The 18,360-nt window shown below is 35.4% G+C and overlaps 1 protein-coding gene across 1 annotated transcript in view; it reads left to right on the forward strand.

The window, feature by feature from the left end:
• Positions 1–2,975: 2,975 nt before the first annotated feature.
• Positions 2,976–18,360, forward strand: part of LOC112465757 (matrix metalloproteinase-2-like) — a 199,529-nt gene continuing 184,144 nt past the window's right edge. Inside the window, exons 1-2 of the mRNA XM_025033478.1 lie at positions 2,976–3,146; positions 9,195–10,452. Of these exons, the coding sequence (XP_024889246.1) occupies positions 10,342–10,452 (111 nt within the window). The 5' untranslated portion in view covers positions 2,976–3,146; positions 9,195–10,341. The remainder of the gene's footprint in view (positions 3,147–9,194; positions 10,453–18,360) is intronic.

Raw genomic sequence — 18,360 nt, forward strand, 5'->3', positions numbered from 1 at the left:
CGAAAAGGTGATCTAGCCACAAAATATAGAATATTATTTGGCATTAAAAACCGATTATTTAACAACTTGAAATTAGATTTATAATAAAAAGTGCAAAAAGTACGAATAATAATATAGAAAATATTATAGAAATTAAAGAATTAAAAAGTATGTAGATAGAGGTAAGAATAAAGAAAAAGATAAAAATAATAAGAGCAATCTAAAGAAAAATTCGTGGTTAGGATAAGCAATTATCGCCAGCACGAGTATTGCTCATTTAAAGGCACATTTTAATTAATGGCTCTATAATTAATCTCTAATGTACTTTCATGTTATTGAAAGAAAGAAGACAAATAGAAATTTCGAGAAGATGTAGAGAGCCCATTTCAAAAGAACACAGCCAACGAGAAACGGAAGAATAGATCTAATAGAAAGCCCGCGGTTTCTCGTGCGCCTTCATTTGCATTTGCATTTTTGTCCACTCCAGACTTATCTTTTTCCACACGTGCGAGTTAATGAATTTTCCGGACGACGTCATGCGGCGCGGCTCGAGCGACGCGTCGAATAATAGCTCGGACTCACACGGAGGGCACATAATTCCCCATTTGCATTTCCAGGGTCGTCCGTTTTAATAGAATCGATCCTAGGTAGTCCCGGGAGAGAGAACGTTGTTTATCTTGTCAATTATTCAACAAATCGCTTTTACCATTTTCGAGCGCGCCAGCGCGCCGTGCGACACCGGAACACTCATGCCACCCGAATACCCGTTCACTAACGCTTACGAACACGGGCCCTCCCATTCCGAGATCGAATGAGAACGAGTGGGTGTGCGGAAGGAGACGGAGGCGACATGGAGCGTAGATGTGCCCCCGGATTTTGTAAAGTTTTATTTAAAAAGTTTTTGTAATTTATAATATATAATAATTCGAGTTTTTGTAATAATACGTAATATTTCCTGTGTAATAATAATATTAATAATTTGCAATCTACTTTTTTGAGAGAAAAGTACTTACGAAAAGTTAGTGCTTTACGTTTGGCTTTACGTTTTAAATACAGATATTATCATTTATTATTAAAATAAAAAAAATTGCGATCTATAATTTGAGAATAAAATTAGAGGGTAGAAAATAAAGAAAATGGAATTGATAATATTTAGAAGGATAGGGAATTAAGTAAGTCGGAGTAAGACTAAGAGAAGAATAAAATCTTAAAGGCTAATCAATATTGAAGCGCGGGATCAGGAGATAAAAGCGACGAATAAGCTGGCGCGCGGCGCTTCATTATACTGCTACTCCGGATTCCGATATTTCTTCCCGTCTCTCCTCATTTCCTTTTAAATTACGTAGGAGATTCCTAAAATCTCCATGTCGGACAAAATTACTTTCGCGGCGACTGGAATACGGAAACTTCGAACTTATGTAAGTCATACGTTCCTTTTGGCGTGTGCGCCTGGCAAAGGAAGATGCGCGATTTGCGAGGAAAGGGCGAAAATTCTTGAACGAGCGCCAAGATATACGCGGGGTCTTCTGCATTTGCATCCTTTTATTTGAATTCAATTGGTTTTAATGGCATTAATATTCAACCTAGATTCCGCATCATTCGTGAAAGGCATACCGAGATGTTTTCTGGAGATACGGTCGAAAAGGTATTCAATTTTGCAGCGTGGATGGACTCTTTTCTGCATAATTGTGACAATTATGCAGGATTATGCCAGGATTCGTCGCTTTTTATTCGATTTTTATTTGAATTCCTCGATAAATTTAATATTGCTATCTACCTATATATTTAATTTTTCGTAATTAAACACCTATAGGCACACACAATTTCGAAGTTTCGATAATTGAACTTCCGTTACAAAGACATTTTATTGCGCATGTAATTTTCAATTTTCTTTATGGGCATCGTGCATATAAATTACGCTGTGTAACTTTGGTCTTCTGAGACCTGACATACTTTTTAGGGGACATTAAATAAAAATGTGGTTTTAAAAATTTCATGTCTTTATTACTTCTGTTGAATATGTTTATTAGATTTTGCAAACATCTGCATGCTCTTATTATAATTCACTTATTTGCTTAAACTGTCATCATAAGTTTTCTACAAATTTATGATAAAATTGTATATTAACCTAATGAGAAATGAGACTATATATCGTCATTGCTGCAAGTAATATAAAATCAATTTCAATTAATTGTGAACAAATCTGCCTAAGTAAATTAATTTTTTGTTTATTTGCGCAAATAATAAACGTGAAAATACTAATAAATCTGGTAACAGTGATACAATAGATGTAATGTAAATAAATAAATCAATGTTAAACAAATAAATAATCTATAACAACAACAACAACAACAACAACAGCAACGAAGGAGCGGTCGTGCAAATAAGTAAATAATAATTCGACGGAATTTTATTCAATTTCACATGTGCTGATGGACTGATTTAAAAATGAAGCAAAACACACGTTATATATTCTTTAATAATTAATTTTAATCTCTTTATGTTACAAATAAACACGCCTCGCGGGAATTGGAAACGGATTATTGATACAGACTACAGATATAAAACAAATTATCCAATCCTAGAGAATTTTGCAGCACATTTCACGCGAAAAGAATTCTTTACTTACAGTAATCGCGGGGATCAAAGCTTGTCAATTTGCACGTGTCGCAATCACATGTTTTCGCTCCAGCAATTCTTTCATGCATAGTAAGATAGAAATAAAGAGAAAGGGAGACTGAAAGAAAGAGAGAGAAGGAGAGGGGCGAGGAAGGGGGAGAGAGATAGAAGGATAGATATATGTATATGAATACTATTTTGCTTCCTTTGGGAAAAGGACTCTCTCTTTTCTCTCTCTTTCTTTTTTTCTTCAGACCGCGAGTGAGACGAGGACGGATTCTCGTGCAGAGAGAGGGCAGCGGGAGAGGTGGAGGTATCACACAGAGTGGGCCCTCGAAGGAGACGGGCGTCGGGCGTCAGTCGCGCGGCACGCGGCGCGCTGTTCGCATGCGGGTGCTTCTCCGTTCGAAAGGGGTGCACAAGTGCGTATTCGCAATCCTCCTGGGATTAACGCGATTGATCTCGCCGCCGGGGACAGGAAATGACGTCGTCGTCGTCGGCGGCGGCGGCGCGGAGATGATAGCGCGAACCACACCGATTGCAACATTGTACGTTCACGAGGCTTTGTCTGAAAATAGTTGGTCCCTGGTGCAATTGCAACGTTATCGTAACCGTCTGCCAATGTGCAGGATATAGTTATTTTGGTTTTAAGATGTGGAAATTATGGTGACAACTATAATTCAGCGATGAAGAGACGATTCTTTAGCACAGCATTTTGGCTATTGCTTCCAAAAATCTGTTTTTGTTTAAATTCGAGAATATAAATTAATCTCTGGATTTCTTAACGTGTTTTCATTGATTGCCATACGCAACTTGAAACTAAAATAATGAAATATATAAAATTTGCAGAGAGTCTTGCACAATAATTCTGGAGCACTGATAAAAGAAATTTTTAAATTTTGTAAATAAATTATAAATTTTTTTCATTAAAGGATTAAATAGGGGTAATCTTTGATAGAAAATTTACTTTTACATCGAAATTACAAACGATTATGAGAAATATAGAAATTGTGTGCATGTGAACGTGTGTCTGTGTATACGCATGTCTAAATGCGTGTGGGAGAGGAGAAGGGAACGGAAACGAGGGAGGATACATACCGGATTTTTTTGTGTATAACGGCGATGTGTGTGCGAACGGAAGCGCACGACGCGACGCTTGAATTTGGGATCGAACTTTTTTCGCAACGGACAGAGGACATGTTGCGAATTGTGCCGTGTCACGTTTTAAAATTGCCAGCCAGAACCAGAGTTTAGGTTGCTCCCAATTGAAAACTTGTCGATGTCAAGAATTTAGCTTGTATCAATATTCACAAAAAAGCGGATAACGCAATTTTTAAGCGCGAAATAGAATTTCTTTTTCCGAATTTCGTGAACAAGCAACAAATGGGAATTTGTAAAAAAAAAATTAAATACAACTAAAAAAAACACCGAAATGGGAATCTGTCTATATAAATCTATCTGATACTTTTGAAACTATATTGAGCCTAGAGACAATAAAAAGTGTATACATTTGTATACATTTTAATCGATAAATAATTATTGCAAATTAAACGGGCGAATTCGGTCAATTAAATTCCAGGAACTCAAATGAGAGCTATATAAAATCTCATTTAGTAGTTAATTTTAAATTTGTATAATTACTCTGCTCTTAATAGAATTCCGATCTTAAACGTGATTTCAAAGCTTCTTAGCGTGATTAATTAAGGACCTGCGAAGTACAAGTGTAAACTCAATTACCGATAAATTATGTAAAGTAAGTTTTATAAAATCAACTAGTAAATAACTCTTAATAATGGAAACAATCGAGCTATGAATAATTGAATAAATTATTCATAGCTCGACACTTACCAATATGTGGTAAGTGTCGAAAGATATAAAAATTCTTTTTAACAATGAATAAGTTACGTTGTAACAGTATAAACGATATCGATACAGCCTCGATATAGCGTGCGAGGGCGAGTCATCGGTGTACCGATTTAGATGCGATTAGCATATGGAGTGAATTATTTGCATCTAGTCCGCGCTCCGGAAAACCCCCTGAGTGCCCCGGCCAGGTTGATTCATGCCGCAAGGTACGCGCGCGATATATTTCACGGTCTAGGTTCAAGAAACGAGTACAACTTTAATGCAAGTAGATAGATGGCCCGGTTAGAAGAATTTGCGTTCTATAGCACTGTACTGCAGTGCTTCGCGTACGTTTTCCCTGAAGCATGCTTTATTTCTTCCTTTATTTATCCTTAAGAATATATAAGGATATAAATATTATAAATATTTAAAATTAATTTCAAGAGCAAAACACACATACGCCGTAATGAAGAGAATATAATGATTCCAAATATTTGTAATTTTGAACATCTTTTGTCATAGATGTGGGTATCTACAATTTATTTTGAATAAAATAGTAAGAGATACATATGATAAATAAAATTAAAGAAATCGTAAGTCTTTGATTGATGCAAGATAAAAATATAATACACAGTAGCATATAGAATGACCTTTTCCAATAAAATTTGTTAAATTACCTTAAAATAAGAAAAGTTAAATGAGATAGTAGTTAAATTGGACAATCTTTATGCTTGTTAAATCTTTCAGATCGTTTCGAAATACGATATTATAAGCAGAATTGTAAACCGTCAGATGCGAGGATAAGAAAGAAGGAAAAACCTTTACGACTCAGAAAATACCCGCGCGAGTGGGTAGTTGCAGCATCATGGTCGATTTTCTTTCTCTTTTTTGCCTCGTTTTTTCGTCTTTCTTTCTTATTTTTTTTCCCGAAAGCAAAGAATTCCGGAACCCGCGGTCTTGAGTGTACGTGCATGCAGATTTTCGTCTGGATACATAAGTTATAGATACGAGCGGATCGAGAAGAGCGCGTTGATTGAATCTATAAATAGTATAAATAATGAAACTCGTCCGGTCAACAGATTAGATAAATCATCCATTTTACAATAATTTTTAGAACTCATGTCGCTTATTGACCATCAAATGCGCGCTCTAAGAAATTTGATACGATTACTAAGCGAGAAAGCAATTCGGTGTTTTACAAATAACAGTTAATCGATTCGGAATTTATTGAGAGATTAACTTTTTAAAGACTTGTTTTTTTTTCCGTCCCTGTTTAGTGTAACGTACGTCAGATCTTCATCAAAATTTAAAAACAATTACACTGACAATTCCTTCCGCACCGAGGAACATTCACGAATATTTGGAGGTTCTTTTACTTATACATATATATACGCGATACTAAAAAATTATCAGTGTTTATCGGTAAGTGTGATATTACACAGCATCGTGTGTATAGCATCATTACCGTTGCACTTTGTTTCATGACATTACTGTTTTTTATCGTGCTCCTGCGGTTAAATACGTAGTTAAATAAAACTCACATTATCCGTTTCATGGTAAACGTGATACGTAGGAGATGTTTTCCGCTAAATACCGCCATTTCCTCCGAAATCATTTCCTCTCGAAATTGCGCGCTTGCTTTTCCGAATCCACGTCAACGTGGATCGTATCTCTGGAGTATAATCTTCATTAATTTGTTTTTTGTTCTTTGCATATCAATAATCGATTTTATAATAAAACATAATTTGTAAAACTATGAAGAGTTTTAGAATTATCCTTTAATTTAATATTTTTACTTTTTAAATTTCTTTTTAAATTTTTTTTTTAAATTTAGATTAATATTTTTGCCAAATAGAATAATACTTTTTTTTGTATGTAAAATCTGAAGTTGTTTTAAATCGATTCAAGTGATTTGTAAATTTCGGAATAGGTCAAGCTGACGATCGAAGGAGGCTACTTGAATTATAAAAATATTGCTTTGATGCATCTCATCAGGGTCTTCGACCGAGTCTCTCTCTTTCTCTTCTTGTCCCCTCAATCTTTTATCTATTGTGTTTACCGTGGAAAGAAAGAAAGAAAGACTCGCGTCAATGTCCTGATAGGGAGATTGCGCAGTTTACTCAATCGCGTTCCACCTGCCGTCGAGGTCTAATGTCTTTGGAAAATTTATTTAATAAAAATTACTTTCAAAATTCCGTCTAAAGAATATAACATTATTCTTATCCGCAAATTCTTCGAGACTTCGTATTCTTTATTTGAAGATTTCTTTAATTAGTCTTGAGTCGACTTCCTCTTTGAGAAAATAACAAGTTTCGAATTTTACTTTTTTTAACAGAAAAATTGTGAACTTTTGTACCACCTTTGCAACTTTGTACCACCTTGATCTAGAATGTGTTTATCATTTTCCGGGTTCTTACAGATCGCGAAAGTAACTTTACAGTCCTGCCTAAGATTGATCGTTCGGATCAGAACGATTGTTTGTCTTATCGGGACATCAAGTTGCGAAGAAAAATCGCTGCTAGAGACGTAAGATGAAAACGGCGAGTATGTCACAGACAGCTAGAGAAGCAGGCAAGCAGGCAGACTGGCTGGCAGGCAGTCGTACGGTGAAGAATGCCGGTGATTATCGAGACACGACGACAAAACGAGGTCAGCCAAGCTCGCGTTGGCACGCTCCCCGGCGATAACGATCCTCTAGTTCTTTCGGCCCGCGTGTGATCTTCTTCCGGTTTCCGGCCGCCATTCCGATCGACTTTCCTTTATCTCATGTCCTCGTTCCCGGCATTTTTCCAGCCGTTGCCGTCGGTCGATGACGATTCTTCTGCCTTGTCGCTCGCCTTCGCATTTTCGCGTCCTTCATAAGATAACCTGCGTGAACCTTCGCGCTTTAACACGTTAACGGCCTGTTTATTACATGAGTTATCGCGAGAGTGAGAAACACGCGTTATATAATTCAGCAATAGATACAATCCCATCTAATCTAATATATGTAATATATTTGTAATTATTTATTTAAAATCTATATGATGTATAACAAAATCTCCACTATGTTATTACCTTAAATTATATTATACATTAAAATTATTATTTTATTATTAAATTGATAGTGTAGGGGAGACCGGGGCGAAGTCGTCTTATGCTAGAGAGTTGATAATCATAAGAGTCTATGATAAATACGATTTTGTAAATAATTCTGTGACAAATATATTTTTTTGTAAATTTCCGAATTTTTCAAAATTTAATGTTAAATAAACACACACACACACACACACACACACATATATATATATATATTTTTACACAGAATTAAGTATATATATATATATATATATATACACTAAATTCCGTGTAAAAAGTATATGTATAATTATACATATGGAATTTAAATTTAAAATTGAATTCAAAATTGAAAAATAACTTAGACATTGGTGAATTAATCAGTCTAAGATTCGCCGAGATTACTTTCCCTTTAATCGCGGATGCATACAAAATAAAATAGACCGAACGAAATTCTCATCAAGCGTGCGCGCAACTTTATCTAACAAACATGGGGCGAGATATAATTATATTCTCCTGACTTTTTTGTTATTTACTTCCGCTTTCTTAATATTTCTTTCAAAGACTTGCTCAGCTTATTCTCGGACGCGCGGCGTAAATATTTCCAAGTTTCATCAATCTCGGAAACACAGGCGCGTATTTTCACGATATTGAATAAAAAGAATTCTTTGACCAACATATCCAAATCAAGCTTTCTCCAAATCGAAGATTCCAGATTCTTTGATGGATTTGCGATTGATTAAAAAGAATTTCAGCAGATTCCATCTTTTTCTATAATTTATTGACTTTCGATATAAAAAAATTAGAAATTTTATTAAAAATTTGATTATATTCCTTTTATCCTTATTGTATTAATTTGAAAACGAATTTTTTTGTATCTACAATTTAAAGAAACTTTCGGAATATCTTGCAAATGTACATTGCGACTTTACGACATCGATTAGCTTTCACGCATGCGTCATATATATTTGATTTATAAAAATCCAGGGTATTCTTTTTTGGATGACTCCCTTGGCTGAGATTCAACTTGATCCTATTTTTTTCCCTCCCATCTCTTCTAATATTTCTCTAAGGTGACGAGAAATCTGGGCTCTTCGGGACCATTAAGTCCGGCAATCGTTTATCTGCCGAATACAAAAGAGCTCTGTTTCGCGCGAATCGTCGAATGGTTCTTCTGGAACCGTACTCGGAACTAAAGGGTCCAATGAAGTTTGCATACTTTTTGTCCCCACACTCCTCAGACAATTTCTGTTGAGGCTGAATCTCGATTCGTATAGCCGACATTCCTTTTCTTATTCTCCCTTCATCGCGTAACAATGATATACTATCTCTTCGGTATACTTTGTGTGTTTGATAGTTGGCTCATTTTTTTTTATCAAAACCGATCTTATGAACGTAATAAAATTTTAATTTGAGATTTTGTTACCAAGCTATTTAATTGAGCTATTTAATTGAGCAAATTTACAGATAAATTAATGGGATTGCAATTTTCAGATTGTCTTTCTAAGTAAAATAAAAGGTTTTATTTGTTAAATAAATAAACGCTGTGTAAGATTTTTAACTAATATTGTAGGAAACGCAAACAGATGTTTGGAACAAAAGATTTAAGAAATATATTTTTATTGCAAGCATTAGTAATAGTAAGGTAGGTTTCGATTACTTTTCTTTCTAACCGGCTATAACTATCTCGTTAGGTCGGCGGATGGACGCGCCAGCCGCTGGAAAGCCCGAATCCGGAGGAAAGTACGAAGAAGCCGGTAATCACCGCCGTCGTCATTATCGCCGCGGGCGGCGCAGGAAGACTACCGAGTTGACGAAAGTCGACCGATTCGTGAGGAGGAAAAAGGAAAGAAAGAAGAGAAGTTAAGTAAGTAAGGAGCGTGCAGCGACGCGAGGCATCGGACCGTCGTCGTTGCGGTCAGTCCAGACGCACGATCGGAAGACAAAGAAGAAGTGGGAAAGGAAAAAAGGAAGCAGGAGGAGCACCCGTCGGTGGGAGGAATAATCGTATAGTGAGGGGAAAAGTCTCGGCTCGTCACCGAAGACTGGAGACGTGGACGTTAAACGTAGACTACGTCCGGTCACGCAAGCGTCCCCATGATCGTCGATAAATTCGTCCTAATCCTAATCACGGAACCTATTCATTCATCCGATGGACACTGCCTCGCGACTAGTCGCTCCAGAAAATACGAGACATTGATCGCTGTCGTGAATTATTTCGCGAGTACCTCGAACAGATCGACTGATTACGCAGCGTGGTGCGTTTTTTAAATACACTTTAAGCCTCGAGAGTTATTTTTAAAGAGGCACGAAGCCAACGGGTATTTATATTTTAGATAATTCGCGCTTTGGTTACTTCGAAAGCTTCGAAAGGACCAAGATCATCCGACAACTATTCTGGTATGATTGAGAAATTACTAGGTGAGATTTTTACTTGGGCTACTTCGCGCTTCGATCGTCCCGAACGGATTCTTTGACGCATTCGTTGGAATCTTCAATTTGATTGCCTCACGTTTCGCGGGGTATCTCGAAAAAATCCGATAGATTAGCCAAGTGGAATCTCAATTCTGTTCTACTTATTCGCGCGTCTCGAATACCTCGAGGAGAGACTCGACATCCACCGGTGAAATTTTTATCTTTGTGCGAATATTCCGAAGGGATTTGAAGAGCCGTCGATAGTCGGTAGCAGTGTGTGATCCCGACGGGAAGTTTGACTTCGATACAGTGCGGTTTATCGTTGTTGAGTTTGCGTGAAACTTTCCCACGATCGTAGAGAACATCGGATCTCTCTCGCGAGTGTTGCAAATCGTGTGGGTGATCTTCTTCGGGGAAGCTGGACAGATGTGCACCGTCGTGAAGATGATACGTTACATAGCCGTCGTCGCTTTTCTCGTTGTGTTCGCCAGCAGCGGAGCGCCGGTATCTTCAATCATCTACGCGGACGACAAAGTGGTGAGTGGACATTTTATTATTATTTGCGTCGACCGAATCTATAGGTGAAGCGAAGGACAAAACGTGCCCTTGCCACCCGCGATAAAATATTCAGTCAAGGCATTTTTTTATCCTTACACAAATAGTAATTAATCGATTACTATTTGTAAAAAATTTGCATAAAAAATTAGCTAATTTCTTTGAAAATCTATATATTTATAAATCGTCAGAAAATAATATTGAATGATACCTAAACAATAAAAACGTATAAATTTTTTCTTTAATTCATATTCTCCATATTAATGTACATTTTTAACTTTGTTTTTTCATATTTTCAGTTTATTTAGCGCATTATGCATTTGCAAACAAGTCAATATATTTACTTGCTACAAGAGATTCTTTGTTCGTCAGTATTACTAATTGCAAGTATCTCGTTGCATTGAGCAACAAAGTATTGTAAATTGCTGAATATTTCATAATCGCGGAAAATCTCAAGTTTTCGTGACTCTGAGTCGAGTTACGCTCGTGGAGATTACGAGAACCATGTCATGGAATAATTTTAACGGCGTTCGCGCGCGAGTAATTAATTATTACACTGAGAGAAAAATCCAGGTTTAAATAATCGGACAATTGTTTGAAAATTAACAAACGGGTATAATCCGATAACTTTCAATCGGAATTACAAAAAGCCTATCAAGGCCAAAATAATGTCCGATCTATGATATTCAATTAATTATCAATGATATCTGGATATCATTAATTGGACATTATTTTGGCCTTGATCGTTTTTTATAATTCCGATTGAAAGTTATCGGATTACCCGTTTGTTAATTTTTGAACGATTTATTTCTCTCAGTGTACTATTCACGAAAAACCAGGAGGGTCATATTTTATTAAAAGCCATTATAAGTTTATACTTTCTTAGGTTATAATCTATATCGTAAGCTTTAATCATAAGCTATATTTTTTATATTAATTAAAATAGGGGTGTTTTTCTCACGAATTTAGTTATTAATGTTATTATACTTTATCTAATCTCCACCTCCACAATATTGAAAATGTGTCAATATTTCTTAAATACGATTTCGAATTTTTAAAATTCTGATAGTTTTATTTTTTTTTATTGTCTGATTTTTCACAGATTGTATAATCGATTATCTCGCATATCTGACACATACATACAATATGTATATACATATACATATATACAGTATGTTTTGCGATCGCGAGATGCAGGATCAACCTTTTCTGCAGGACATTTAGCAGAAGGCAATTTAGACCGTATTTCAAAAAGAATAATGTAATCCCGGATAAATTCACTTCATGCCTATCAATTCTACGTTGCAACCAATTTTCTCTCTAGATTTCAGAGAAATCAATGCTTATAAATAATTATTTTGCTACTATTTGGTATACTACATATATTTTGTTTATAAAAATTAATTCTGAAAAATATCTGTTTTAACTCTAAAACTAAATCTCTGTTAACATAAAATACATTTGAAACTGCAATATTTCAAACCAGTATAAATGTTCAGTTTTCAATCATTTGCGTGAAACAACACAAACGTCGACATGTGAATTTGTGAAAATTAAATACTTCATTTTTAATTATAAATCTCGTTTAAATTATACTTTTTGATATTAAATACAACTTTACGAGATTGTACTTTTTTTTTAATTTATACAATTTGCACGGATGACTGTCCGATACATAAAAAGGTGAATACATATTATGTACAATAATACTTACATATTTTTAAAATGTTAATCTTATATACATAATTTAATACTGAAAAAATTGCATCTTTTCGGAATTAAACATATTAAATATACGCATGATGAATATAAAAGAGATGCATCGATTTCTTCTGCTTTCCTTTAGCCTGAATAATAAGAAAAGATCATTCCAAAGGTTTTTTTTAAAAGAAACCATCCCCTTTAACCTCGCTTATCTACAAGCATTAATCACATTAATTCATAAAGCTACATGCATGCAGACAGAACTTTGTGGTGTGTGTGTGTGTGTGTGTGTGTATTCGTACTCGTATTCATAAGACACTTAATATTAAGCAGAAGCTCGTAAAGCCGACTGGTTACGCGTCTGTGTGGGTATGACATATCTCGTAATACCTATAGCGTCCGGGTTTCCCTGTGGGCTTTGCGGTTCTACTATAGGGACAGTCCTATAGTTTTCAACGTAACGTAACATTCCACTATCTTAATACATTAAGAGAATCGCTCGTAACTTTTGTAGGAATGATTCATAGATCTACGCATAAATTGCGAATAAAATATCTTAGTTCGTCATATTAAATATTTATGGGAGGGAGAATTGCGTCAATGATGAATAATAATTCCGTTTGTTTAGATTGAAACGCATAGCTTTGCTATAAATCTCTAATTTGTCACGTGAAATTTACATAGTTAATATCTAAAATGGAAAATTACAAAATATTTTTCTGATATAAAACGGAGAGAAATAATTCTATTTTTAACTATTTTATATTTTAAACGTAATAATCGTATCTCGATCAGTGGATTTGGTCAAGTCCCCAGTGGAATGAATTGATCTTATACATTTAATATTTAATCCGGCAATTCTTTTTAATTCAAGACAGTTTCTAATGGAATATAAATTTATCGAATATATGAAAAAGGAACATTGGTAGTGAAAAAGAATTTCCCTTCGCAAAGGTATGGTCTCTGGGGAATTAATGGTAACTGTGCGTACATCACGTTCCGCGGCATTAACTTTTTCCGTTGGTTTTCTGTGCACGGCTTTATTGCGATATTAATGACTGGTAGGAGAACGAGCTTAGTGCTTGCTACGTAACAAGTACAGTTCCCTTTTTGCACAAAAATAGTTTCTCCGATTCGGCTCGCGTACTTTCTAACGTAAAGCTGCCGATTCATTAATCCGATTAGCGTTTCGTCGGATGTACATATAATCGCTTACAACTGTGTCCGTGCGTGATAATTAGCCTCGTTAATTAATCAAATTCTATTTGATCGGCCGAGTAGCGAAACGTATGAATTTTCAATTGCCGACCGACTAATAGAGAGAATTTATTATGTCGAGGACTTTGCCGGAGCAAAGGTCTAGGCAGCGGAAATTATAAATTGCGCTCTGTGATATTTTAAGGTCTTAATATACGCCGCGCGTTTTTTCACAAAAGCAGAGGATAGCAATTCCATTTTCCCTTATCCTTTTAAATGGCTTAATGTAATTTACGTAACTTCTCTGAAGCTTAAGCGCGATTATAATTTATCTTGATCATATTTAATTCAATTTTTATCCTATATGTAGAGAGAATCTCGGTCACTTGTCGCTTCTGGTATCTCCCGCGATCACGAGTGACAATAACGCGATGATAATACTTAACACACGGCTGTAGCGCGGTGATCTTACGTAAAGATAGCCACATAGCGCGCGGTAAGCGGAATAAGAAATGCCGAGCTTTCGACAAAATATTTTTGGGGAATATTTCATGTTACCTATTTCGTATAGAAAGTCCAACGATGCTCGGCATTTGTTGTTTACGGCTCGCTGAAAGGTCGCCGTATTACCATGGCATTCGTACTGCGGCACTCGAACTGGAAAGGCGCGAGCGATTCCGTGTGTCGTCGTTAATATTGTCATTACTCGAAACGCGGTATATATTATAGTAGCAAGTAGGTACTAGAAGTACAGAACTGCCACCATTCTCTAGAGACAGCACGTATTGTGGATGATAAGCTTGCGCATTTCGATGAACTTTATCGAGTCAATATAGCTTATTGTTAGTTGTGTAATTTGCAATGAAGAACGTGCGGAGTTATATTATACATATATAGCTTGTCGAATCATGTAATGGAAAGTAATACAACAATTATTTTTTATACGCATACTCGGCATACTTTTGCGAGATTTATGTATTCGAAATATATTGCTCGCATATAACATTTAATTTCAATCGTGCGCTTTTCGACAGCTCATCGCGGCTTAAAAGCCATTAACCTGATTTATTAATCGCGTGGTATCAAAGTAAAATTTTAACGAAACTCGCAAAACTGAGTCATCATTATATACGTTAGACTAATGAGCACGATAATTATCTTACCTCGTATTTCAATAATTATCAACCGCGTAAACTCGTCGTGGCTTGGTACGATCGTACTTTTTTCACGTTATCTTTTCATCACGATGTAGTAAAGCGAGGATCGCGTGTAATTATATCGCGAGTGCCATTTAAAATGCCGCGCGATCGTATTCTTGAGTGTGATTATAATTTTTGTAGGTGACAAAAAGCGTTGAAGGAACAATAGAGAACGAAGAGGCGTGACAACGTATCGAGGTATCGTTGAAATATTTGTTAGTTTATTTGTTATTTGCGAGATTATTTCGGGATTTGGATCGTATCGATATGCGTGTGGGATTGTACAATGCGTGCTCTACGCGATATCATTGGCCAAACTTAATTCGGTTTTAACATAAATTTTTTTTATTAAGCAGTCTGATAGATCCTGGCATACTTTCTTTGTAAACTTTTTGAATTTTTGCAATATCTTCAAAATTGAAGAAAATATAGTACACGAAAATGTGCTGTGACGTCATACCTTATATGCGAAATCTTTTGAAGTTGCCGTCATCAAAGAAACTTTAGCAAAGCTATAACTTTCTCAAATTTAGGTTTTTTTTTAAATTAAAAAAGTACTAAAAATCGGCTTAGATTCTCTACATTAATTATGGATACCGCTTAAAAAAAATTTATGTTAAAACTGAATTGCTTACAATTTAAAAACCGGTGTGACATTTTCGTATCAGAATTTTTATTAATCTCCAGGATGCAGTATTAAAATATTGCATAGTGATTGTGAGATACAAAAGTTATACATATATATTTTTTAATCTCTCTTTATACAAAAATCTTATTCAAAACTCTATACAAAATCTACGTAATAATAGTAGGTAAATAATATTTACGCGTTTACATTTTTAAATCTGAAGAAACACATATTTATCTTGGGTTAAAATTGTAATTTGCGAGATTTAATTAACTTACATTTATATTAAACCCAGACTGTTTATTAAATCACCATATTTAGGCTCTATGGCGGAGAGTAAAAAAAATAAAACTTTTATAGATTCAGATATATCTATAATAATTTAGTTAATTTATATCTTACGTAAACGTTATGATATTAATGCCATTAATAAAAAATAAGATTTCTCGTCGAAGAATAGATATAAAGAAACGCGACATTTACGTAAAATGCTTTATGTGCGCTCTAATATAATGTGTTTCCCATAAAAGTTTCGAAACGCGTCTCTTCCGAGAAAGTTAGCGAGAAAATGCATTCTCGCCGTAGGACACGGAGTATCCATTCGGTTTATTTCCGGCGAATATACAGCATATGACACACGTTATATCTTCGATTCTTTCTATAGTTTCTATATAACTCGTCAGGAGTTCTATATATCTCGCGCGGGATATTCTGCATAGTTGCTGCCGCGCACATTGCAGTTTTTGATTTTTCTCCGTCTCTTTCTCTTTCACTTGCTACAATACGTTAGCATAGCATTTACATACATTTTAATAATACTTACAACGATGTCTCATTAATCCAAATGGATGAATCGAATGAACAAAAAGGACGCGAGCGTAAAATTGCATCCGTAATCTCGCTTCGGTAAACTATGTATAATATATATACTTCGATGTATTTTATTTATGTAGTTGCCGCATCGCGGCCCGATTGCGGGACGCACTAGTTTGTCTCAAATATAAAAATCACTGAATAAAGTCAAAGCAAAAAAGTTTAGAATATATGCTCTGAAAAAAAATCTAACAGAAAAGTTTATCCTTCGATCAAATTTTCATCGAATAAATTTAAATTTTATAAATCAAAGTTGGAACAAGTAAGTATAGGTATTAATCTTTTAAATTAATTTCCAATAGATTGCGTGTCGTCCATAAATCTCTAAATATAATATTCTTTTATGCGATTTAATATTGTAATATTATTTAAGATGATTTGCCAGATCTCGGAATATATTGCGTCTATCTGATTCACATTTGCTAAATGCGCCGATGATTCTGGAATATCCCAGATCCCAGCGTCCCCGTGTAGCTTACGTACATAGCGAAACGAATTTTGCAACAGCGCGCCTCGTCATCGATCGGCATCGCGAATCTAATTTTTTTGAAAGCTTGTTTGTGTCGGTCTCCGCAACTCTTGGCGCAATCACGGACTCGCATGTAATTTCGCGTCAGAAAGGAAGAGACGGGGCCGTATCGAGAGCACTATCGCGTAATTCCGACCGTCCGACCGATCGGGGGAAACAGGGTGTATCTCTTGCCGCTAGAGATGTAGGGAAGGGCAATAAAAAGGAAGGAAAAGGAGCGCATTTCCATTCGGCCGATTCGCCCGACAGATCGTGTTGCTTTTGCATTCACTTACCGGATTCGTTTGCATTCTCCGGCGGGGCGGTAGGATGAAATGCATTTCTACCAACGGTGCGCGCCACAAATTCTTTCTTCTTCTCGTCGTGTTTTCATCTCATGAGTCGATACTATCGAAATAACGGGACAAGCCTTGTCCTTTCCGACTACCGTGAAATTTTCACGGCGGAATTTTCGCGATTTGCGTTTCGCAGTAAATCGCTTCGGGAAGAGGAGCAGCTTATATTATAGAGATTCCCTTTGTTCTTTGAACGATTGAGCGTTTTATTACGATAGTGGCTTAAATCAAGTTTGAAATTCTTGTCGAATATTTGAATCTATTGTGTAGGTATACCTCAGTTTATGTTGTTATTACGTTGCTATTATTATTACATCTTTTTTACTAAAACATATATATGTATATAGGTATTTAATTTGACGGTATTACGTACTTAATTTACATATTAATTTTTAATTTTTATAACATTTACTGATTTTCCTTTTATTTTTTCTACTTTTTTCTAGGCGATTTGCTTTATTTATAATTACTTTTTATGTCTGTACCTTAGAGATAAAGGATATCGTATGTCCATTTTTGAACATTTCGAGAAAAGAAGGTTTAAAGTTTTAAATAAGGAAATGATATATTTTGCAGATATAAAATAAAAGTAGAAACTTTATTTATTAATTTTTTATAAATAAAGTATCTTAACTAACATGTTTAATAGTGCAATTGCCAGTAACACGTTGTACCTTGGTTTAAAAATTAGGCACTATAAAAATTTTCAATACGTCTTTTTCTAAACATTGTATCTTAGGAACTAGTAATAATAGATATATGAGACGCTTTATCATTATACAATTTAAGCTTCTATTATATTGAAAAATGTATTGACTCCATTTTGACAAAAACTGGAAATCTTTCACCTCTAAGGTACAGCTATATATTTCTAAGTAATGATTATACGATATTTAAATTTCAAATATTTAAATTTAAAAATTGAAATACCATAATTCTTTGTAATTTCTTGATACACGGTTAATATGTCGTTAGTATGTGTGTTGTAGTTTTGAATTACGGCTGTATGAATTATGGCCTCCGTTTGTCCGCACCTTATTAAGTGCACAGCGCTCGTCGCTGTTCGGATGCACGCGGCGTTTCATTTTCCGTTGTGTTTTCACGTCCGGCGGCGCGCATTATTAACTTTTCTATTATCCTTAGAATTTCCGCATGCTTTTGGCCGTATGCACATATTAATTTCCACTGTCGCCCGTTTATTACGCGTTTTGTGTTGATTTGCTTTTTCGTTTGGCCCTCTCTTTTGCGCGCGCTGCAGTTAGGATATACCGACCGCAGCTAGCTATTATACTATTTTGTTTTTCCGGCGGTTCTGCCACGACGAGATCTGTTCAACAAAAGCTCAGTAGCGGGATTCTGTAACTCGACTTAACGACACAGTTTCAGTATCGTTGCGCAGCTTTTTTACCTATATATATATATATA

Source organism: Temnothorax curvispinosus, unplaced genomic scaffold, assembly GCF_003070985.1.
Source record: "Temnothorax curvispinosus isolate PA1 unplaced genomic scaffold, ASM307098v1 QBEX01015501.1, whole genome shotgun sequence".
NCBI lineage: Eukaryota > Metazoa > Arthropoda > Insecta > Hymenoptera > Formicidae > Temnothorax > Temnothorax curvispinosus.